This window comes from Colletotrichum phormii (genome assembly GCF_030913505.1).
Source record: "Colletotrichum phormii strain CBS 102054 chromosome Unknown BDP81scaffold_25, whole genome shotgun sequence".
Taxonomy (NCBI): domain Eukaryota; kingdom Fungi; phylum Ascomycota; class Sordariomycetes; order Glomerellales; family Glomerellaceae; genus Colletotrichum; species Colletotrichum phormii.
The window spans coordinates 248,452-270,173 of record NW_026851467.1 but is presented as its reverse complement, the minus strand read 5'-3'; the positions used below and the strand labels follow the sequence as shown (position 1 = coordinate 270,173).

General features: G+C 54.0%; 7 protein-coding genes across 7 annotated transcripts; 3 read left to right on the top strand and 4 right to left on the bottom strand.

Moving 5' to 3' along the window:
- Positions 1–318: 318 nt before the first annotated feature.
- Positions 319–1,341, top strand: BDP81DRAFT_438059 (uncharacterized protein). Its single transcript, XM_060591284.1, has one exon. The coding sequence runs from the start codon at positions 581–583 to the stop codon at positions 1,106–1,108; it is 528 nt and encodes a 175-aa protein (XP_060440177.1). The 5' UTR covers positions 319–580; the 3' UTR covers positions 1,109–1,341.
- A 56-nt stretch (positions 1,342–1,397) lies between these two features.
- Positions 1,398–4,025, bottom strand: BDP81DRAFT_330471 (uncharacterized protein; the record flags this gene model as incomplete). Its single annotated transcript, XM_060585401.1, has 4 exons — positions 1,398–3,301; positions 3,362–3,409; positions 3,464–3,583; positions 3,650–4,025. 4 exons carry the CDS (start codon positions 4,023–4,025, stop codon positions 1,398–1,400), a joined length of 2,448 nt encoding a protein of 815 aa, XP_060440176.1.
- Positions 4,026–8,003: 3,978 nt separating this feature from the next.
- Positions 8,004–9,658, bottom strand: BDP81DRAFT_112131 (FAD binding domain-containing protein). The gene is made up of 3 exons (XM_060581494.1): positions 9,347–9,658; positions 9,016–9,289; positions 8,004–8,960 (listed from the first exon to the last, which is right to left on the bottom strand). The coding sequence occupies exons 1-3, from the start codon at positions 9,551–9,553 to the stop codon at positions 8,020–8,022; spliced, it is 1,422 nt and encodes a 473-aa protein (XP_060440175.1). The 5' UTR covers positions 9,554–9,658; the 3' UTR covers positions 8,004–8,019.
- A 445-nt stretch (positions 9,659–10,103) lies between these two features.
- Positions 10,104–12,322, bottom strand: BDP81DRAFT_438053 (surface antigen). Its single transcript, XM_060591283.1, has 4 exons — positions 12,177–12,322; positions 11,987–12,106; positions 11,743–11,929; positions 10,104–11,692 (listed from the first exon to the last, which is right to left on the bottom strand). The coding sequence occupies exons 1-4, from the start codon at positions 12,207–12,209 to the stop codon at positions 10,458–10,460; spliced, it is 1,575 nt and encodes a 524-aa protein (XP_060440174.1). The 5' UTR covers positions 12,210–12,322; the 3' UTR covers positions 10,104–10,457.
- A 669-nt stretch (positions 12,323–12,991) lies between these two features.
- Positions 12,992–13,900, top strand: BDP81DRAFT_464743 (ubiquitin-conjugating enzyme; the record flags this gene model as incomplete). Its single annotated transcript, XM_060594187.1, has 3 exons — positions 12,992–13,021; positions 13,076–13,155; positions 13,210–13,900. 3 exons carry the CDS (start codon positions 12,992–12,994, stop codon positions 13,898–13,900), a joined length of 801 nt encoding a protein of 266 aa, XP_060440173.1.
- A 2,574-nt stretch (positions 13,901–16,474) lies between these two features.
- On the top strand, positions 16,475–18,480 carry BDP81DRAFT_464742 (major facilitator superfamily transporter; the record flags this gene model as incomplete). The annotated part of the gene is made up of 6 exons (XM_060594186.1): positions 16,475–16,639; positions 16,690–16,711; positions 16,775–16,831; positions 16,888–17,532; positions 17,583–18,174; positions 18,228–18,480. 6 exons carry the CDS (start codon positions 16,475–16,477, stop codon positions 18,478–18,480), a joined length of 1,734 nt encoding a protein of 577 aa, XP_060440172.1.
- Positions 18,481–18,847: 367 nt separating this feature from the next.
- Positions 18,848–20,136, bottom strand: BDP81DRAFT_383204 (uncharacterized protein; the record flags this gene model as incomplete). Its single annotated transcript, XM_060586928.1, has 2 exons — positions 19,488–20,136; positions 18,848–19,451 (listed from the first exon to the last, which is right to left on the bottom strand). The coding sequence occupies exons 1-2, from the start codon at positions 20,060–20,062 to the stop codon at positions 18,848–18,850; spliced, it is 1,179 nt and encodes a 392-aa protein (XP_060440171.1). The 5' UTR covers positions 20,063–20,136.
- Positions 20,137–21,722: the final 1,586 nt, after the last annotated feature.

Genomic DNA, 21,722 nt, shown 5'->3' with positions numbered 1-21,722 from the left:
AAACATTTCCTTGGGCGGCCGAAAGCACAAAAAGCACATGCCTCGGCTCTCAGGCCCAACCTGTAATTATTGACCACCCAATCCCACTCATCCCTCCAGTTACCTTTCCGGGGTCCAGCACCTACATACTCCGTACTCACTACCCCCCCTAGACTCCGTTCGGGGGCCCTAGGGCAGAAACAAATGGAAACGGGAGCCTCCCATAGGCCCATGCAACGCAACTAATTCCCAATGGCGTCTTAATCGTTCCCCCCCCCGCAGCAGGGGACTCCCCCACACTCGTCACTTGCAGACAACCCAAGTTTAATGACTACTTCATGCATCATCCACACTCACAAACTTACCTACCTTCACACCGTACACAAACAAAGTCGCGTCTTGATTTCTCGTCTTGTTGACTTTGGATGTTGACTATGACTGTTGGCGTTACAATCGGCAAGGAAGGCGCTTTTTTGGTGTCGCGTTTTCTGCCAAAACTCATCTCAAACTCATCGTCTTCCTTACATGGGCCGAGGCACGTAGGGATCACCTTCTTCCTCACTTACATGATCATCTCACTGAGAATTTCACACTGACTCTCATGATGAGTCTCATTATGAGTGTCTCATCTTCCAGTCACACTTCATCTCTGTCAATGTTCAATGTGTCCCATTTTCGCAATGCACGCATTTACGGCCATTCCGTTGCTAAAAACCCACTTCCCATGCCCTTGTCAGTCTCCGCGTCTTTGCCTTTGCTTCCTCGGCAAAACAGAGCAGCTTCTGCTCTCTCAACTCATCCTGGGTATCCTTCATCCCCACAACCGGCAGCCATGTATGTCCTGGCCTATTTTTTGTCCCCCCGTCGCCGCAAATTTTTGGTTCCCCTCATATCGTCATATGCCATCGTCATTCGTGGCCACCGAGGTAGAGTGAGGATATGTTCCTCTCTGAGTCAAGATAACCCGAGAATCGTTGTAGACTCCCTGGCCTCTCATCACCCAAACGCCCTTCCATTCCTGCCAAGCGTCCCGAAAAGGGTCGGTCGGCATCGAAAAGGGACGAACATCCACCAGGACAGTCCTCGTCAGATTGTTTGCACGCGCATACAAAGGAAACTGGCGCAGTAAACGCCCATTACCAGCAGAAAAGGCGCTGAGCGAGTCTGCCCGCGCGCTTCCCAAAGCTTTTATGTTCTGGCTCCATTGCCAAAAAAGAGAAAACTGCCAACACCATATGCAATGCCGAACCTTCGCCATGAACCTGAGAAAAGGAATTGCTGCCGCTTTTTGTACTCCATCATGCAAATGCGATTGCAGTCCATTGCGGGCCGTCCACTATTTGTTGTTGTTGTTGTTGTTGTTGTTTTTTAGTTCCCGTGTCGTAACATCGTAATCCTTGCTGCACCATTGCACTCTCTCAAGGATAGGCCGCTCGGCTGGTAGCCTCCACATGGTCGGTGCCGTTCTGCTGCGGCGGCGCCATCAACGGAACCCACTGCCGGCCGAGAGACGGCGCGTCGCCGTCAACGTACGAGACCACGTCCTCGCGCCAGCCAAGGGCATGCCATTCTTCATTCTGATGGGGATCGGCACTCTGCAGGCTATACAAGATGGACTCGGCATGAGGCACCGCACCAGATCTGACAGCCTCAACAACTCTGGACCGTCTATTCTCCCGCTCCGAGACAACGGCCCGCATAATGTGGTGCCGAGCCTCGACGTTCGCCCATCCATTGACGTTACCATAGCCACTGGACTCGAGGGCCGGCTTCAAGTACGCAAACGGGAGGTTGATGAGAATGGTAGAGAGAGTCGATCGGATGTGGTGTTGCTGAGAGGGTTGTGAGGTCGAATCCGAGCCGTTCGGTGTGTTATCAGGGCCCAAAGCAAGGTCACCAAACTGAATGTGCATGGGGCGGGCTCGACGATCTTGGCCAGCCGTTCCGCGAGCAATAGTGGGCGTTCCTTCGCGGGGCGGGAGTGATGTCGAAGCAATAGGGAGACGGGCAAAACGCTCAGGATCAGCGACAGACGTGTCCAGAGTAAAGTCGGGCGGGAAGTTGTTGATGATGAACGAGATTATACCATTCATCAAAACGTGAACAGGCTCGCCATAGACGAACTGGCTGTGTCTGTCAGCTGAAGCGCGACTGGGCAGATCGCCGAGGGCAAAGCCAAGAGCACGCTCAAGAGTCGACCAGCTCAGGGAATGAGATGCTATCTCCATGCCACGGAAGACGATAGGCTGCCATGCCAGGATATGGCCGGCGGCAGCATAGCCGAGAGCAAAGTCGAAGCGGTCATCGGCGTTGCCGGCCATGGTGAAGTTGCCATTGGAAGCTGGCTCAGGCATGTCCAAGAGCGGGAAGGCGTACAAGTGCTGAACGGCCATCCAGAAGGCATCAGATCGGAGGTACCTATCATCGGACTGCAGGAGGATGGTGCGGTTAGCGCCGGGCGAGCTGGATTCGACGTTGTCGGCCTCTAGAACGTTGCGGACGGCTTGGCTTCTGGCAAGAACAAGACGGTGGCCTGGAAGGCGAACGGGAGGAGCGCGGTCGTCGAGGTATCGGAGCTCCAGAGTGCAGTCAGCAAAGGCAGGGTCCCTGAACTGCGATCGCAAGTATGCGGCCATGTCGTCGAGTCCCTGGTGCTCATGACCGGGGTGCATCATGTGCGGGGGCGGGATAGGCCCAGGCATCATTCGCTGGGGCGGTCCGCCGAAAGCTCCGGCCGGAGGAGGGCGAGGACGAGCGTCATCGACATGGGCTGTACCGTTGGGGACACCAGGCGCGGGGTAGTGGTTGTAGGCACTAGTGTCATCCGCATGGGCCGAAGAGTGCGACCCCTGGAAACTATGAGGAGTCGAAGGTCCGTAGCCACCATTGAGATGAGGGTACTGCTCCATGCCTCCGTAACCTGGAACAGGTCGGCCGAATCCATCTACACCTGTGCCAGGCACAAACTCGGTACCGTAGGGCATCTGGCGGTGGAAACCGTTGGCGGCACCGCTGAAAGAACGCCCGTCGGGAAGAGGCATGCCGGGAGGGGGCATGAAGCCTCCCGAGTGAGGAGGCGCCGGAGAAGACGAGTTGGAAGCAAAACCGCCGAACTGAAGGCTTCCGTTGCTGGGACGCGGGCCATGCATGTGTGGAGGACCGTTGTGGACTGATCGAGGGCCCCGGTGAGAGGTGCCGTTGATGACGACGGGAGAAGGGCGCGAGCCATTGTGGCCATTGTGGCCATTGGGTGGCATGTTGTAACGCGTCGGAGGGATGACGGGAGGGGGTCGGAAGGTCGACGGATGCTGGTGAGCGTTGTCTGTGGCATGGTGATTAGGACTTTGCGGCATGATGATATCGCAAGATTCAAGGTTCCTACCCTTCTTCGCAACTCGGATCGCGGGCGGAGAGGTGACGTGACTATTGCCTGCGGTATGTGAGAATTGGTGACCGGAGTTGCGAGTGCCAAGGGCGGGCATACCTCGAACAGGGTCTTCAGCAGAGCGGGGGAGGTCTTGGTCGGCGGTCTTGTCGGTCGATTCGGACTCTTCGGTCGTGGACGGGGTGGGGATGGCGGCAGAAGACTCCTGAGAATCGGTAGCTGGTAGAGAAGAGTGAGTGTGATGTTCTCCGAGTGCGTTGAAGCCAGGCAAAAATTGCTGCGTACCTTCGCGATCCTTTGTGTCATCGCCTTCCGCGTCGGCAGGTGAAGCCGTCTCCTCAGCACCATTGTTGGCAACAACGGGCTTTCCCTTGTCGTTTTCGTCTGTGGCAATCTCGAGCTCGATGGTCTTGGGGGTGTTGGGGGCGGAGTCGACGTCGTGCTGGATTTTCAAAGAAGAGCCGTTCGTGATGGCGGGTCGAGGAAGGGTCGCAATAGTGGCGGCTTGGGCAGCAGCGGCGGCCTGCTTCGCAGCAGCATTGGCCTTGACGCGACGGTCCATGGGGAGGGGAATGACGGGGACGACACGCCTGGCAGCGTTGAGTCTTCCATGGGCGACACCAGCACCGTTCCTCGCCTTCGGATTGCCATTGGGAGCCATGGTGGACGGGGCTAGGCGGGAGGGTTGTGTGGTGGTGATGTTGGGAGGCTGCTGTTGAGCCCGCAGCGCAAGGAGAAGCGGTCTTTGACTTGGCGGGACGGGCCCCAAGAGTGAAAGTGGATGGTTGCTGTGTGTGTGTGTGTGCCGGGGCCACACAAGGAGTAGGAGCCGGGGGTGGTTCGCGGTAGGCGGTAGCAGCTGTGATCGGTTCGGCGATAGCGGCAGTACGGACACCTCAGACTCAGGTTCTCAAAGTGGACTGCACTACTCCGAAGAGAAAGTGGATATGTCCAAGGAAAAAAGGACAAGGCGGTCGAGCTGGATGGAAGAATCGTAAATTGTAAGTCGTGGCCTCGGATGGGGGGCAACTGTCCAACAGAGCTAGTGACTCTTTTCGTGCAGGGTGGGAGGAGCCTCTCTTGGGTAGGGGCTGCGCATGATAGAGGGGATATGCGGGTGCTGATGCGTGCCACCAGTGTCTCCAGATGGCGAATGCAAGAGGAAGCAGGAAGCAAAATAGTGAGAGAGAGAGAAGGGAAGTGGGAGGCAGTTATGCCAAAAGCGAGGCAGAAGAGCGAGCAGCTTCAGGCGGGTGCTGCGTGATGAGGTAAGGCAAGGTCTCCGTTCCGTACGGACGGATGAAGAGAGGGGAGAAGTGAGGGAGTGGAGTGGAGGGTCCCCCAAGCGCGGTGAAAGAGGCGTGACGATGGGATGTCAAGCAGAAGAAAGTGGATGAAGGGGAGGAGAAGAGGATCAAGAAGGTAGAAAGAAGAAGAAGAAGACAAGAAAACGGGCCGTTTGAGTCTTGACGTCCTTCGCCTTGGATGACGGGGTGTTGACTGTTGGGTCACAGGTCTCTGGGTGTTGGTGTAGGTGGAAAAATAAAGTCCAAGAGCCAGCGATTAATAAGACGGGAAGGTAGGCAGGTGCGAGCAAGCTTCCGTTCCTGCCATGCTTGACTGTCTCTGTCTTGGGATGTTGGTCACTGAACGGAAAAGTCACTGAAGTATCAGGTATCCATAAGCAGATAGGCATCCATCTCAGCTACCTTAGGCCACCTCAGGAAAGAACTGCAGTTGGGTTGGTGCCTCCTGCTCCTACCCGGCAGCAAGGTCTTGGTGTTGCCTCTGAGCTGGGATAATGAGGACTCACTCAGGACCGGGACTCACTCAGGACCGGGACTCAGATCGTGGGCCGGTGCCTGGGCCAAGGAAAAAAAGAACAGAGGCCGAAAAAAAAATTCGAAAAAAAAAATTCCGATGATGACAAAAACCGGGGCTGCGTCACAAAATTTTACCCCCGCAAGAAGGGAAGAAAAGAAATAAAAATAAAAAAACGATTCGATCCTCCCGGTACGTACTCCGAGCTTGGAGCTTCCCTCCCTCGACCTCATTGGCTGAAGATTGGCTGGGCCCGGAGAGCTACAGCCACGGTCCACTTTAAAAGGCACGTACCGATCCAAGGTGAAGGGCAACGGGAAGCTCAATTCATCACCTTGAACTTTGGAGGGGACCCTGAATCGAGTTGATAGACGAGCTTGAATCCATCCTCTTTGACCTGATAATACATAGACAATAAGCCTGGGAATAGGCTTAATCAGACTCAGGAAAGAAACCAAGGGATGCAGGAAGACGCCCCTTGAAGGAGTCATTGACATGGCAAGATCCGTTTGTTGTTTTGTTTGCATCCTCATCTGTCCCGCCCATGCCCTGCCTGACAAACAAATCATCATCATCACTCCTCCTTAGCTCCGGGTCTTTGACAGTTGGTGCGCTGCAACTCACACCACAATCTGACAAAAGACTCGACGCCATCCCTAGCGCCTGCACCTCTGACCGGCCGACCGACCGAGCTTCTTTTGCGGTCCGAGGTCGTCACAAAAATAGTTACCTTTAGCTGTGTTCCCAAGCCACACGGCGGCCGGTACACCACCGTTGGAGCTACCTCACGTTCGGGCGCACCTCCCAGCAACAGTCCCGTTGTAGGTTGTCAAGGTACGATTATGGATTATGTCAGCATTGTTTTCCCGACGACGTCAGACGACATCATAGTACTGCTTTGTCCAAGACACAGGGCCACTTAAATCCAGACCCCTCCATCCCCTACTGGGATCTCACTCAGCTGACAAAAATCACCCAGATCCGGGACGCGAACTACCGGCCCGGTCCACCTGCATCCGGCGCCGATGTGGGGCCGCGATTTCATGAAGCTCGGGCTTGCATCCTTCCACCTTGAGGTAAATGTCCATCCACAACCACACCTTCTGCCTGATCTGAGATACCTTGAGGAAGGTCCTTCATACGCCAGCTTCATAAATTGCATGAACTGGCACTTACTGTGAATGACCTCACATTTCTACACTGCCCTGTTCCTACCTAAGGTAGGTAGCAGCAAACGGCCTCGGCCCTCTTTTCATGGCTCTTCACAACGTTGCTTTCCACAAATTAAATGGAAAGTGAGGCGCTTTGTGTCGAAGATAATATGGAAGATTTTGTATGTCATTATATCGCAGTCCGAGTCTTCCACTCTAGGCCTTTGGGTCTTTACTGGAATTGCTCTTCAGATAAGTATTCAAGGAAGGTTGCTCTGCTAGTTTACCGTAGTGGGCCAAGACATATGAGGAAGGGGTGCGCTTGCCATCAAATTGACATCAACACCATCTTCCATGATGTACCTAGGTACACGAAGTGGTATGTGTGGGAGGGGCTACTACCCGATTCAAAGATAGATATTCAATCACCAGAAAGAACGAACTCACTCGCAACAACCATATAGAGGGTTGGCACTCCCAACAGAGAAGACAGCTTCACTTGATCACTTTTCCTCTCTTCTACATCACACACACGCCAGATTATCAACTCAAATCTTCCATTTACCAACGATCAATCACTTCTTTGGAGCTCCTGCGCCACACACACCCTACCCATATCTACATCACAACAATGCCACACCCATTCTTTCCCACGCCCCCATATGACTCACCCGAATGGAGGCACGTCTCCGTGGCGATAAACATGGGCTTTGCTTCTCCAGAAGACAGTAAAGAATGGACCGCTGGCCTTCTCGTACGCACACAATGCCTCCCTTTACTCATGGAACGCGGTTTCCACCTAGGGCCAGACAACTTCGTTCCCTTGAGCTCTTACGTCACCACCGGAATCGAAGATCCAGTCTATAACTCGAAAGAAAGTAAATTTACCCGCGTCTATCACCTTTTTGACAAACATCGTGGATATTGGGCGGCCAAACTCTACATCTTCGCCTTGGACATGCCTACCCTTTCCCGTTTTGAGCTGAAGGAGATCAAAGAAGAGTACATCGTTCGGACCCTTGCGTATAATCCTGCTGGGAAAACTGTCTATCAGTACGATAAAGCCGATCCGCTCTCCAACTTCAACACCATCTTCGGTGATATGCCGCTGTCTAGGTGGTGGCCTTGGCCGAAGAGGCCAGTTGCTGAAGCAAGGACAGTCGGAACAGTCGGAGCAGCAAGACCAGTTGCTGAAGCAAGGCCAGCCGGAGCAGCAAGACTAGTTGCTGAAGCAAGAGCTGTTGAAGCAAGGCCAGCTGCTGATGCAGGGTCATTTGTTGAAACAAGGCTTATTCCAGAAGCAAGACCAGTTCCAGAAGCAAGGCTACTCGCAGAAGCAAGGCCAGTGGCTGCAGCGCTGCCAGTTCCAGAAGCAAGGCCAGTCGGAGGAACAAAGTCGACTGCATCTACAATCGGATCCAGAACCACTGAAAACCAAAGGAAAATTGATGAACAAGCGCAGAACTTGATCGAGGGGTCATCCTGCGATGACCACGATGCACCAGGGTCGGATGAAGGTGAATGAGAAGGGCGTAGTTACATTCAGAAGTCATAAACATCAACTTTAATACCTCGATACACCAAACTCCGATGAGCGCAAGCGAGGAGAGCATGGTTTTACACAGAAGGTGTAGTCATAAAATTCAAAAGCTTTTCTACTCAAACTCGTGACGACCCTGCATCTCATGCCCCAACCGGGAACCACTGATTGAAAGCCCCCAAAGGATCCCATTTCTTCTTCAACTCCCCCAACCTCGCCAGACTAGACCCATACACCGCCTCAGGCGTCTCATCGCCATGCGCAAAATTGACATACGTCGGATTCGCCACCGCACTCGGCGAATAACTCCAAATATCCCTAACCTTGCCCGCAAACGCCTCAGCCTCGCTATCCAGAGCGGCATCAGTGTACCAAGGAATCACAATCGCCTGCGCAAAGGCATCCCTCCTCAAGGCCTCCTGCAGCGCCGCAGACCCCTTGGGTACAGACTGCGCCTTGGTCAGGTTATACCGCTCAATCAGCACGGCAGAGTTGGGCCCCTTTGCCTGGAACTTGGTGTACAAGTCCCAGATCGCCGGCCACGTCTCGGGCTTCATGTGGTTGATGGTCGTGCTGTATGCCGGCTTACGCTCCTCGCGCGCGCAAAAGTTGTCGTTTCCTGCGTTCCAGCCTTCGTACCCTGCTACACTGCTGCTATTCGAGATCGGCCCCAGCTTGTACAGCGGCGCGAAGGCTGCACGCCCAGTTACGTCGTTGCCTTGTCGCAGGAACCCAGTGACGAGGACGGCGGGGGCATTGGATGGCGGTCCCGAGTTGGTGAGGACGAGGTAGACGACCTGCTCCGGCTTCAGGGGGAGGTTTTGGATGGCTTGCGCGACTTGCGGGAGCTTGTCTGGCGAGAAGAAGAGGTTCATGAGCCATGCGTTACGGCCTTCGGCCGGCATGGGCCGTGCCTTTACTGTCGCCGATATGACGATGCCGAAGTTGGGTCCGGCGCCGCGGAGGGCCCAGAAGAGGTCTGGGTTGGATGTTGGCGAGGCCGTGAGGATCTCACCGCTGGCGACTGCGACGCGCATCGAGAGCACGTTGTCAACGCCGAAGCCGACTTCTCCCATTTGGTTTCCTGTCATGCTGTTAGTTTAGAGTCTTGTCTTGGATCGTCAGTGTCCTCCACGTACCGTAGCCGCCTCCCAGGATGGCACCCAGAGCGCCGACACAGTTGCAGTTGCCTGTCTGGACCAAGACACCAGCAGCATTAGCTGCTTTGATTGTATCGCCAATGATGGCCCCGCCTCCGATGGTGGCTTCCGTCTTCGCCTTGCTGAAAGTGACGGCATTCAGACCAGCCAAGTTGATGATGACGCCGTTGTTGCCGAGGTTGGACGTCTTGCCCCAGCCGTTACCGCCGTTCTGAGCCGTGAAGGGTATCTTGCGGCTCGCACAGTACTTGACCTGGTTCAAAAGTCAGAGAACATCGTTCAAGATACGGCTTTTGATGGAACAACTCACAACGGCGCCAACATCCTTCTCCGTCGTCACATTCACCACGATCGACGGAATAGGAGCATGGTATGTACTCCATCTCGCACGGAGGTCAACAGCTACTGATGACGATGCTGCTACAAGCGTCTTCAAGTCCTCTGCGACGGATGGGACCCTCACGGTAAGGGCAGAAACAGCCGTGGCGAGCAACGGCAGAGAAGGGAGCAGCCGCATTGTTGGTTGTAGAATTAAAGTCGCTGGAGGTGGCAGAAGTGTAGCACACTAGTCTTTCGACAGCAGACGGCACATGCTTACTTATTAAGTTAAGTATATCATCTCAGTGGTGCCATTGATGCTGTCTTACATGCAGCCTATATCCGGGGACCTGGCTCGCGAAGTAGTCAACGAGTCATGGAACTCGCCAAGCTTGGAATCGTCAACCTGTACCACGCATGCGATGCAGTTGTCAGCAGGGTATAATCAGCTTAAAGAACATCGTCCCCCTGGAAAGTGCAATTTGGAACCAACGGAGAAAACGTCCAGAATGCTGTGGTTTCCCTGCCCCCAGCCACCAAGAAGTTGAGAACCAGCCGCGCATTTATACGAGGGCCGCGGTGAGGGGGAACTGTACGTTACATCGTCTATAGACCTTGAGGTCGCTTCTGCGCTGGCTCAACTTCCTATCCTGGGGCTGATGTCCTACCCCTGCAGTCGACCATCCGGAGCCCGAAATCCAGCGAATGGGATATTCTGGAAGGATTCTCGTGCGGATTGACTATTGGAACCCTCCTGCCGGCGCTGCAACAATGCCACGATGGCTTCCAAGTTCCACGACATCCTTGTGAGACGGAAGAGTCCCGGCGATCGGAGGCCGACTGTTAAATACCAAAAATACGCTGAATAAGCTTACTGGGCGGGCCAGGGTAGTTGGTAAGGGTCCTCACATCGCGCCACGGACAAAAGTGGTGTGGAATGAATCGCCCGGGCCCGAAGAGTTTGGGAATTCTGTAGGCACATTTGGGTTGTAACTTCCAATTAGAGAGTATCTACAATGACATAGTTGTACAATATGGTCTAGTCAGGCTGTGCTGCTGTATGCCGGCACGCAAACTTTATCCATATGTCGGAAATGAGGCCTTTACAAGAAGTTGATACCGACTCCGACCTGCAGTCCCTTGGTACCCTGCTCGCCCCGTCTCAGCACTAATGGGAGACTGAAGTTGAGCTCAAAACGGGCAACAGGATGGGCGTAAACCAGACCGACACCAGCGGCTGTTGATGGCAGGCCAGTCGTCAGGTCATTCAACGCTCTCCACGCGCTGCCTGCGACACTTTTAGCGTCGAGACCCGCGCTAGCTGAGGCACCGGTCTTGCTCTTGTTCTTCATCGCGACGAGTCTGCCACCGTTGGCGAAGACCTGGAAGCGAAGGGCGGAGTCGGGGCCCTTGTAAGGCAGAGGGAACAGCATGTTCACGCTGCCAGCCGCGAAGACGTCGCCGCCGACCGAGTCCGATCCATCGTGAGGTCCGAGACCACCATAGTGGAATCCGCGGACGTCGGTGGGCCCACCGAGCTGGAATCTGTCGTTGATGCGACTCGGCTGGGCCTTGCCCTCGGAGGAAAAGCCAAGAGGAAGCGGGTACAGCATGCCGAACCTGAGTCCTCCTCCGATCGAGATACCAGACGATCCTTCTACACCGGGAACGGGGACGGGCAGCGCACCGCCCACCTCCCATTCACTTTTGGAGAAGGCAACGTCACCGCCGAGAGGCCCGAGACCAGCCAGCTCCCAAACCGACTTCAGCACGTAGCCACTTTGCGGAAGCTGCGGGTTATCTCTCTCGTCTCTCTGATATATGTGTTTGATGGAGCTCTTTACGGAGTCTCCGGCATCAGCGCGCACGGTGGGACTGGCACTGTCACGAAGGCCAGTAACTTGACGCCATATGCCCGAGTATTCGACCGTGTGCATATCCTTCAGGCCAGAGAGCCATGAAAAGCGCAGGTTTCCTCCCTTTAGAACCTCCTCGTGAGCTGCCCATGACTTATCGGTGGCAGATGCCAAGCCCTCGAGCGCGATTCTCGTATCGGGGTTACTTTGGACCGGTGCGCTCAAGGTCGCACTGTATGCGGAACGGGTTCTCGTGCCAGCACTGGCATTGACGGTGAGCTGCTCAGCACCGCCAAAGATGTTGCGCCAAAGCAAAGAGGTATAAGCGGAGCCTTCGCTGTTTCCGACATCGGTTCCGGCGTTGAACTTGTAGCGGGAGAGCTCCTTGACAACCACATCGACATCGACATCGGTGGGGGTGGACGAGGCATCGGTGTTGTTGGCGTTGCTAAGGTGGACCTTGACATCAGGGTGGAAGATGCCTAAGAGTGTTAGACCATGCCGTCACTTCAAGGGCCCAGGCTGCGCGTACCGAGTCTCTCCAGCTTTCCTCTTGCGTCGCCCAATCGTGCTGCTACTTCGCCAAGGGTAGAGGAGCTGTTGACATCCTCGGTCAGGAGTGGCGTGAAGATGGGGTCGAGAAATCCTCTTCGTGTGTTGGTAGCGCCGTGGACCTGCAGACGGTTGATGGTCATGGGCTGCGAGTTTTGGTCGGACAGCTATTGGGCGCATTAGCAAGGCTGAAGACCGTTGGCAGAAGACGGGCCGTAGCTTGCCAATTGTTGCAGTCTTCTGATCTTCGCCTCTTCCTGTGCCTTCTCGTACTCGGCCGAGGACTCTGCCTCCTTGCGCAATGCGTCGGGCCCGGCCTGGAGCTTGCCAATCGGGTTTGAAGCCTAAAAAAAAGCGTGAGTTTTATTAGCTTTCGTTCGATGGTCCAAGGACGATTGAGAGGGGAGACTTTACGGAGCTTCCGCTCGCACTGGTCTTGGAAGCCATTGGAGCCTTGGTGGGAGTTTCGACAGACGGGAGCTTGAAGTTGCAGCTTGCAAGTGGATAAAAATCACACGATCCGGGGAGCTTCGGTTGAATTTCGAGATGCAGCACGGGCGCAAGGGAACGGATCGGGACGAGGTCACTCTTGGTGGGGCCTCTGGGGGACTCGGGGAGAGGTGAGAGGAAGCTCTAGCCACATTCCGGAAGCTCTGTCCACTGGTTTCCAGCCGCACCTCAAGCCTGCGTCCGGAGCATGACGCCCGGGCCTTCCTTCCATCTTCTTGGAGATTCGGTGGCGCTAGGTGCCTCATGTGGCTTGAGAAGACCCACTATCCTGACCAGTGACATAATCCTGTGGCGCAACTTCGGCGTGGACTCACCGGGCACCGGAGATACGTATCTTTTCCCGCTCTCCCGTCTCTCTGAGTTTTGACGCACCCCGAGGCCCCCGTCAAGCGCCCCCCAAGCACCTTGGACAACGCATTGGCGGCACTTGTCACAGCCTCGCCGCATTCCATCTCCGTTACCCATTCACTTGTCCTATTTCAACAACAACCCCTACGCCGTTCCAACCAACAGTCGAAAAAGTGCTGTGCATCTGCAACCAACAGCGTTCATTCTGTCGTTTCGATTTCCGACTTTTGTACATTACTCATATTCTTCTCTTCGCTCTCTCGATAGCCCGGCTACCTGCCACCGCCCACTGATCGTATTCCCCATTACATCGTTCGCCGCCCACCGTCGATCCGGATACCACAGGGTTTCGTCGGCGATCCTCAACAACCATGGCCGCCAGTAGAGCAGCACAGAAGAGGGTAGGTGTCACTGATATTATTTCTACAAGACTCATTAAACTGACTCCTACACAGTTGACGCGCGAGTACAAGACCATCGCCGAGAACCCACCACCATACATTGAGGCGCACCCCTCCGAATCCAATATTCTCGAGTACGTCGACGTCCATCGCACTCAAGTTATATATTCATGCTAACAGGTTGGCAGGTGGCACTATATCATCACAGGTCCCGAAAACACGCCGTACCATGGCGGCCAGTACTGGGGAACTCTCGTCTTCCCCCCGAACTACCCCTTCGCGCCCCCGGCCATCCGAATGCACACTCCTTCCGGTCGCTTCCAGCCATCTACCCGCCTCTGCCTCTCCATATCCGATTTCCACCCCAAGTCCTTCAATCCTGCCTGGGAGGTATCCACCATTCTGATAGGCTTGCTCTCTTTCATGACCAGCGAGGAAATGACTACCGGTTCCGTATCCAGCACTGAGGTCGAGAGAAAGATGCTGGCAGCACGAACAAAGTGGTGGAACTCGACCGGCGGAGGATCAAACGCAAAGGCGAATGTGGCACAAAAGGGCAACGTCAAGGCCGGTGACGGTGGCGCCAAGTTCCGATCCGAATGGCCCGACCTTGACAAGGCCAACTGGGAGTGGATGAAGGAGACCAAAATCGACCTGGCGACAGGTAGCAGGACGGGAGCGGCAGCAGGGGCCTCTTGTGGGCCCCAACTTGGCATCGGGAATGGCAGCGGTCATCAGGCCCAGGCTGTTGTCGATGCCGTTGTGCAACAACGAGATGCCGGCCGCGGTTGGCTGAACCAGAACAAGCTGCTCGTCGCTGGTGGTGTCGTATTCTTCTACGTACTGCTTGCGAGAGTCTTGGGTGCGAGCGACAACTAAAGCGATTCCAAGGAAACGATTTCTGGCTGGATATTACCGTTGCGTCTCGAGAAGCGAGTCAGATCTTGTGCAAGGGACGACGGGGCTAAGCATGGCGTTATTTTTTTGGGCTTTCTGATGACGGACCAGAGTGATATACAACACGACAGTCTTACTAATAGAGGGGACTTGGACGGCCGATTATAGGTTGGCAAAACTTGAATGACGAATGTATTCTAGACTCAAGCAAAGGATTGGCTTTTGGAAGCAATATTCGAACAACCGTTCATTTCTGCTCTCTCGCTCTGGAACAGAAATGTAACAGGCTTCGGCCAAGCCAGAAGAGGCATTGGGGTGACACATGTTGAGGGCCTCCATCGAATACGCGTCCAATACTTGAAAATGTGACATGGGCTGGAGAAAACCCGAGGGAATGCCGCTTAATAAGAGGTCGGCCAAAGTTGACAATAGCGCAGCTGCAGTAGTGAAGCTTTTATGTCGTATTGAGTTGGTGGACTTTTCTTCATAACATCATCTCGAAACTCGAGGTTGCTGTCCAAGTGGCATGCTCGACGATCACTTCATTCCGTGCGTATGGATTCGTAAGCAACCCTTGGCTCGTCACAAGTGGACGCGGTGCCCAGCCAAAACCAGCAAGTCGGGTCGCTGCACCGGAAAGTGGACGGCGAGGAGTGAACATACACAACGAATAAGCCGACGGATAGGTATCATCTGAAGGAAACATCAGACTCGACACATGGAGCGCCGAGCGGCGACGATCACGATGGGGGGCACCCAGCTCTGAGCCTCAGATAAGAGGGCTTCGGCCGTTCTGTAGGCTTGGCAGAGAGAAACAGACGTGTACAGGAGAGACTAGAGTGTGCCAATACCTGCTTCATTGGTAAACCGAAACGAGTAACGTCGGCATGAAGTCATGGTGGAGGGCCAAGCCCAGAGACCAGACAAACCAGTCGATGTATTTCAGACGAAATATGTTGTAGGGGGAGTTGGATGTGGGCTGATGACAGTTTGTCAACCCGCCCATCGCTGTTGTAGTCGTCGTCAACTCTCCCGTCAAATCATCAGGATTGTAACCTTCTTGGCAGGTTGGAATATCGCCGTGGTGATATTGACCTGTCCGTAATGCAATTGTGCAGCTTTTGTGAATGACGACTCACTCTGTGGTTGGGACGTTGAGATGTATCAAACCCGGCATATCGTTGCATCGCCATCCGTGCGCCGGGTTAAAAAAAGAAAAGAGTCGAAGCTGTCGAAGATCCAAACGTCTTATTTTGTGTTGGAACGAGGCACTCGGACCGGGGTTCTGTAACAGGGTGGTGGTGCTGTGTTCATGCGTTGACTCAAGAACCTTTCTCCGCGACCTGTATCTGCATCTTAGTATAGTCGCTTTTTATTATGAATGCCATGCTGGAAAAGTTTGTTTTGTTGCTCTGTGTCTCTGCGGCTTTTCATCTCAACTCGTTCGGAAAGAAAGAAACGGTCTGAAGTGCAATGTGATGAATGGACCGGACGCTAGGAGCCCTATGCTATCTGCATTCCGCAACGTCTCCAAATGCAAGGGGCAACTTTGTATGTGTAAGGCATGATCGAAGGCGTGAAGAATTTCAGTACGTCGAAGAACGACTGGCAAGGGTTTATCTCGCGCGCGCGAGAACGTCGATCAAACCGTCGCATGCCGCATTCCAACCCCAGACCAAGTCACACCCCCTTATCCCACCTCACCCAAAGAGCCCCAATCCCTACGAGGCGCAAGACGCAGCTGTGTCATGCCAAATATCCTACACGAATCCCATCGTGGTAGGCGTGGGACTCTGCTTCGACGACGAATTAGTCTCGCCCCAGCTCACCGGCCCGCACCCACCCAACGCCCCATCAGGCGATCCAGAAATTCTTCAACTGCCGAAAGCAGACACATCACAGACCATGGGCTTTTCAAGGTTCGATATCCTAGCTCCCGGTCTCGCGGCGACGAACGTTTGTCAGGTGGAAACATGACACGCCCGTGCTTGAGGAGAAAGGGGAACATGGGCGAACATGGGAGAGGCCTCTTCCGCCCCCGCGGGCGGGAAGTGGAGGGAGACACACACACACCCACTCTGCCCAGAGACAGCATCGTACACTCGTGTCTGAGTATGTCTCTCTAGTGTTACTGGCGTAGTTGATCGTCGTCGCGGGTGTCGTGCGATTGACGGTTCGCCTGATGCGACGCATCCGTCCAGGCACGTCTCCGATTCGAGTACAGGTAACACAAGACCAAACGCGACTGGGGTTTCTACAGATCCAAACGCACAGCTTTTCTATCCCACTCTTCTTCCCTTCCTCTATCCGTTTGATATAGACTGGATCCAGCACTGCTAAATTAACCCCATCTCGGAATCTAGAGGGCGTTCCGAACCCGTAACTCATCATCCCCATCCCCTTGCTACCGATCACCCACCCGCAGGGGGGCATGTCAGGTCTAGTATAAGGCTGCGCTGGCGTCCGGCGGGAAGACGACTTCGACCCTCGGAATCTTGGAGCGGTAGGATTGCGCTACAGCTCAAACTCCATCACGGCATACACAACAACGACAAGATGGCGACGAACAACCGCTGGCCGCTCCAGGATGAGCAGGCTGGTCCTAAGCGTGCGCACGCCGTGGCGGTATCGGAGTTTGACGATGGGGTCAGTGTGAAGAACGAGACGCTGGTCGTCGGTACGACAAATCTCTACGTGGACGGGCAGCTGAGGCTGATTCCTGTAAGTCTGGCATATCTTCTTGATTCATGAGCCTTGCTGACAATGTGTAGATGCCCACGCCTGATCCCAAGGGTGAGTCCTGCCATCGCTCATGGAGTACCAACGAGCAATGAGTATTGATATGGAACGATGTAGATCCACTGAACCTCCCGGCATGGCGAAAATGGACAGCAATCGGCGCCCTTTGCTTCTGTAAGACTTCCCATCTACCACAGGGTGTGCCAATCGAGACTGACCAGTCCTCACAGTCGGTGCCCTCGCCCTGTCAGCAGAGGTCGTCATCGGTGGTCTTCTGCCCGTCTTCATCCTCGAGTACTCCGGGGTCGACCCGCGTATCCTCAACAACATCGACTTCAAGGCCCAGAGTGGCGGCAGCGGTCTCAACATCAACCCCATGTCCGTCGTGCCACCTGGCGTCAAGCCAGCTTCCCTCGACGAAGTCACCCTTCTAGCCACGATGCCCCTTTTGGCGAACGGTATCGCCAGCTACTTTCTGGTGCCCACATCCATCTGGATCGGCCGTCGACCGGTACTCTTGTTTGCTGCAACTAGTGCTTGGGCTGGTGGCTTGTTTGCTGCTTTCAGCACGAGCCTGCAACAGCACTTGCTTGCCAGAGCACTCATGGGTCTGGGCGCTGGTGCAGTAGAGGCACTGATTCCGCTGATTGTTCAGGATATGGTCTTCATCCACCAGAGAAACAAGGCCATGTCGGCCGTAGTGTCCAGTCAAGGTATCATCATCATTGGTCTTGGTATTGCAGCACCGTGGGTATCCGCCAACTACACCTGGAGGTGGTTGTACTACATCACTTCTGGCATGGGTATCTTGGCTTGGGCCATTCTCATTGCTTTCCTGCCCGAGACCCGTTGGACCCGTTCTCAGGAGGATCTCAGTATGTCTCACCTCACTCCAAGAGACTCGAGCACAGCTAATCCGTCACAGGTGGCCAGAATACCTACCCTCTTCTGCCAGGCCAGAACCGCCCGGAGCTTGATTACGTGAACTATACGCCACGCACCGTCTGGACCAACATCGGTGTCTTCCAAAACGGCTTCGAGTTCAAGCGCGCTGCCAAGTCCATGTTCGATGCCCTCAGATCCACTTACTTCCCCGCCATCATCTGGGGCGTGCTCGCCAACAGTTCCATGATCGTTATCAACCAGGCCGCTCAGCAGATCACGCCTTTTGCCCTCCTCGCTCAGGGCTGGCAGTTCCAGTGGACCGGTCTCACTGTGCTTCCCTTCTTCGCTGCCTCGGCTCTGGTCTACGTCTTTGGTGGCCCTGTGGCCGACAAGATTTCCAATGCTGTGACGAGGTGGCAGGGCGGCAGCAGAGAGCCGGAGCATCACCTCGCCAACTTGATCTTGCCGCTCGTTTCGGGAGTGGCAGGCTGCTTCGTCTTCGGTACCGCCGGTGAGCAGAACATGCACTGGGCAGTTCTACTGGTTGGCTCCTTCCTGATTGTCTTTGCCTTTTTGACGACGATGACCATTCTCAACGTCTTCATCGTCGAGAGCTACCCGCAATGGGCAGGGTATGCTCAAGCCCGACCACCCTCGTGGAAGTGCGTTACTAACATAATAACAGACCGGTTCTCGTCAACGTTTCATCTCTACGCATTGTCGTCGCGTTCTTCATCGCCTCCAAGGCGACTGTCTGGATCGCGGAGAAAGGGCCCCTCCAAACATTTGCCCTGTACGCAGAGGCAATCATCGTCTTGTCTCTTGGGTTGCCGCTTCTCTACTTCTGGGGCAAGAAGATGCGCCAGTGGACTGCGGGCAGTGTCAAGAGCAAGCAGAGTCAAAAGGAGAAGGCTTTCGACGATAGGGCTGCGGTGTAGATGTGGTTACGATAATAAGACTCTACCGAGAAGGACGCAACACGGATCATATACCCGGTTGGTCTCTGGTTAAACATACTTAATCACCTAATAGAGATCGATGAATATCAATCCAGTCGCTACCGACACGGTGATAATCGTGCAAAGATCCAGCCACAAGCTGACTCCAATCCATCATAAGGAAAAAACAAGAACAAAAACAGGCAACCTTCGTCATCCATGTGTAACGCCACACCTCCAAACATGCCATAGTCTTCCGTAAATAAGCTTCCATATTAACCCTGGAAACGTCATGTGCGCCTCCTAAACCTCTCGAACACAGGTTACAAACAGATGAAAAAAGAGAAAAGGGTTCGGCAACTCTCCTTCATCTCCAAGCAAGAGATGCTTCAAAAGATGGCAGGTCCTCCACCTCTGGCTCCATCACTTGGGGATAAAGTGACTGCGACGCAATCTGCAGCGGGACAGAGAGGTTGGTCTTGGAGCCGTTGAAGTTGACAGACATGCGCAATATGTAGCTCCGAGCAATGAAACAGTTGAAGAAGGTGGGCAGGAACATCTTGTGTGCCGTAGTGAGACGGATAGGAACCTTGGTCCTTGAACTCCACGAGAACACCTTGCGATCTTCTGTCCGATCATCCTTGTGCCACAGGATGACTCCCGTATCTGTTGTAGAGAGCTTGGTTTGGGTAGAGTATCGCAGCTCGTGGCGCAGCCCTGCTGCCTCACGGGGGTCTCCTAGGTCTGGCAACATCTTCATCGGGGTGCCTGTGAACCACGTCTGAGCCTCTAGCTTGACCTGGCCCAGTGTCACTTCCGGCGGAAACGAAAACGAGGAGGTAGATTCAAAGCTCAGGTCCAGTGTTACGGAGGCGTGAGAGTCGGGGAGCTGGTGTCCGCCGATGCTGATGTAGACTGCTTCAGGCTGAAGCGCATTGACGACAATGCGATCTTTTTGCGTGGAGAGAAGACTCCTGCGGACGGACTTGATCCTGGAGAGCGTGTACCTTGCATCTTGGTTGTTGATGCTCAAGGGCGGGTCTTCAGCAAATGCTGGGAGGACCATGATCCGTTGGCTGGCCTCGATGGTATCTTTTGGGCTGGAGGATCTTTTGCGCAGCAGTCGTGCGACTATCTTGTACTCGACTTGAGCCATTGTTGGCGACATGTCGTCCTTTTCCCAGCCGCCCATCGATGGAGGGAGCCGCATGTGTTGATCGTGGGAATGTTCGCCTTGGCCAGTCTCACAAGCATCTGTGTGAAGCTCTCGTGGTATGGTGAAGTTGAATGGGATAATGTGGGTTTCTCCTGCTGCAAAGACTTGTCCTTGCGGATAGGAAGTCTTCGTGATGGGCATGTCCAGGTTGAGGAAGACGTCGGTGGTGGTTTTGGGGACAGGTAACATATCGACCCGGGTATGAGAGATGCCCATGAGAGCTATTTGAATGCAATGGAATGGAGTACGGCTTTCTGGACAGATAGCTACCGTGCCTGTGATATGGGAGCCGCTAGTGTAGATCTTGGAACAATAGTGGTCGTCAATCTTGATGTCGAGAGGCATCTTGGGAGTGGGGGACCACATTGTGGTCTTGATTGCTGTTGTAGTAAAAGAATATGTGAGGTTGATATACTTTCGTGGCACAGATAATGTTGAGGTTGATATCAAGTGTTCGAAAGACAAAGATCAGATGGACAAAACAGGGAGAAACCCCAAATTCACCCAAGGGGGGGAGGCGCCTACTTATACACCAAACCGGCCAGCGTAGCAACGGTAATTGTCTTCTTGATTCAGCCCGGGCCCCGAGAATTAGCGGCAGCAAAGTTTTCTCGTCCGGCGCTGGTTTTTGACGCCGACCCGGCTCTTCCTAACGTACACGGTCACGATACCGAGTCGTGGCCTCCGGTGCCCCACTTCTCGGCACCGCTCAACTTACACGGTCGGGCCCCGCTTCGGTCTTGCTAGCTCCCGCTTCGTCTTAACGTTAGCGGTTAGCCGAGACAAGCCCCGAAAGAGGGTCCCCGGCAATTTTCTACCATAGCGGAAGGAAAACGTAACGAAAACTCTGATTGCACAAATCATTTCAAAATTCGTTATCAGAGGCTAGCGCTGGCGCTTTGGGCCAAGCTTTCCCCAGAAACCCGGAAAAGGCCTTGGAATGGTTCAAATGATTGCTGAGTTGCAACGAGTCGATTGGCTGTAAACAAGAATCTCACGAGTAGCAAGCTATTCCGATGAATTCCACGAGGATCGCGATCGACTTCGATATTTCAGATGTCAAGACTATGGAGAGAAAACGGTAGTGTCTTCTTTTGGTAAGGGGATACATTCATTCCCTCTGTCTGAAAACGAGCCTCGCACCCCCTTTTTGAACTGACATCATTGGGCCACAAGAGACCATTGTCATCGTTCATGTTTCACGGCTCATACTAACTTGGGTACTATGAGATATCGCTACCCTCAGTCTTCATGCCTTCTCTTCTATTATTTTCTTGGTCGAAGTTCTCCGCCAAGCTCGCTACCATTTCCCAAGTCTCCTCAACATAGGTACTCACCATCCCATTTAGACTGTCACTCGACCCTCAGATGGACTCAGCATGTGTAGAATACATGTACCTTAGCCGGAGCACCTTTCAAAACGAATAAAGATGAATGAATCACTGTCATGGAAAAGAGATGTATTGAACGATCGCCGATGGCAGCTTCGTTGCTCAGATGCCTCCAAGTCCTCCAGGAACTGATGCCAGCGGTCTTGTGTCATACCCCCCATCACTGCCTTTGCGATGAGGCCCTGTCATTTGGCTGTCGTTGGCCAAATACTCAACGATTACTTAGTTTCTCTTAATACACGACGTGTCATCTTGCCCGCTATTCTTCGTGTTCTACATTCGCAACCGAGAGCAAGATGCTTTACCGATGCAAGTAAATCTTTCCCTCGCCACGTGCTCCGTAAATCGGGTCTGGAGTACCCTATATCGGAAAGATTTCCCTACCGTATCGTAAAATCAAGCTCGCAGTTCACAGGCAAAAGGACCTAACCAGCGCCTAAAGGGTTCATTTCTGCTGCGGTGCTGCCGATGGGTCCTTGAACACTAAGGAGTTTCTCTCCACTTGGACCAAGAGAACAAATTGGATCCCAAGAGTCCCCTTATCATTTTCTAATGGAGGCGGATGGGTTGAGAAAATGAGGAAATGTTTACGTCCTAAGTCGATACTATGAGTGGGTCAGTGAGACTCTGAGACT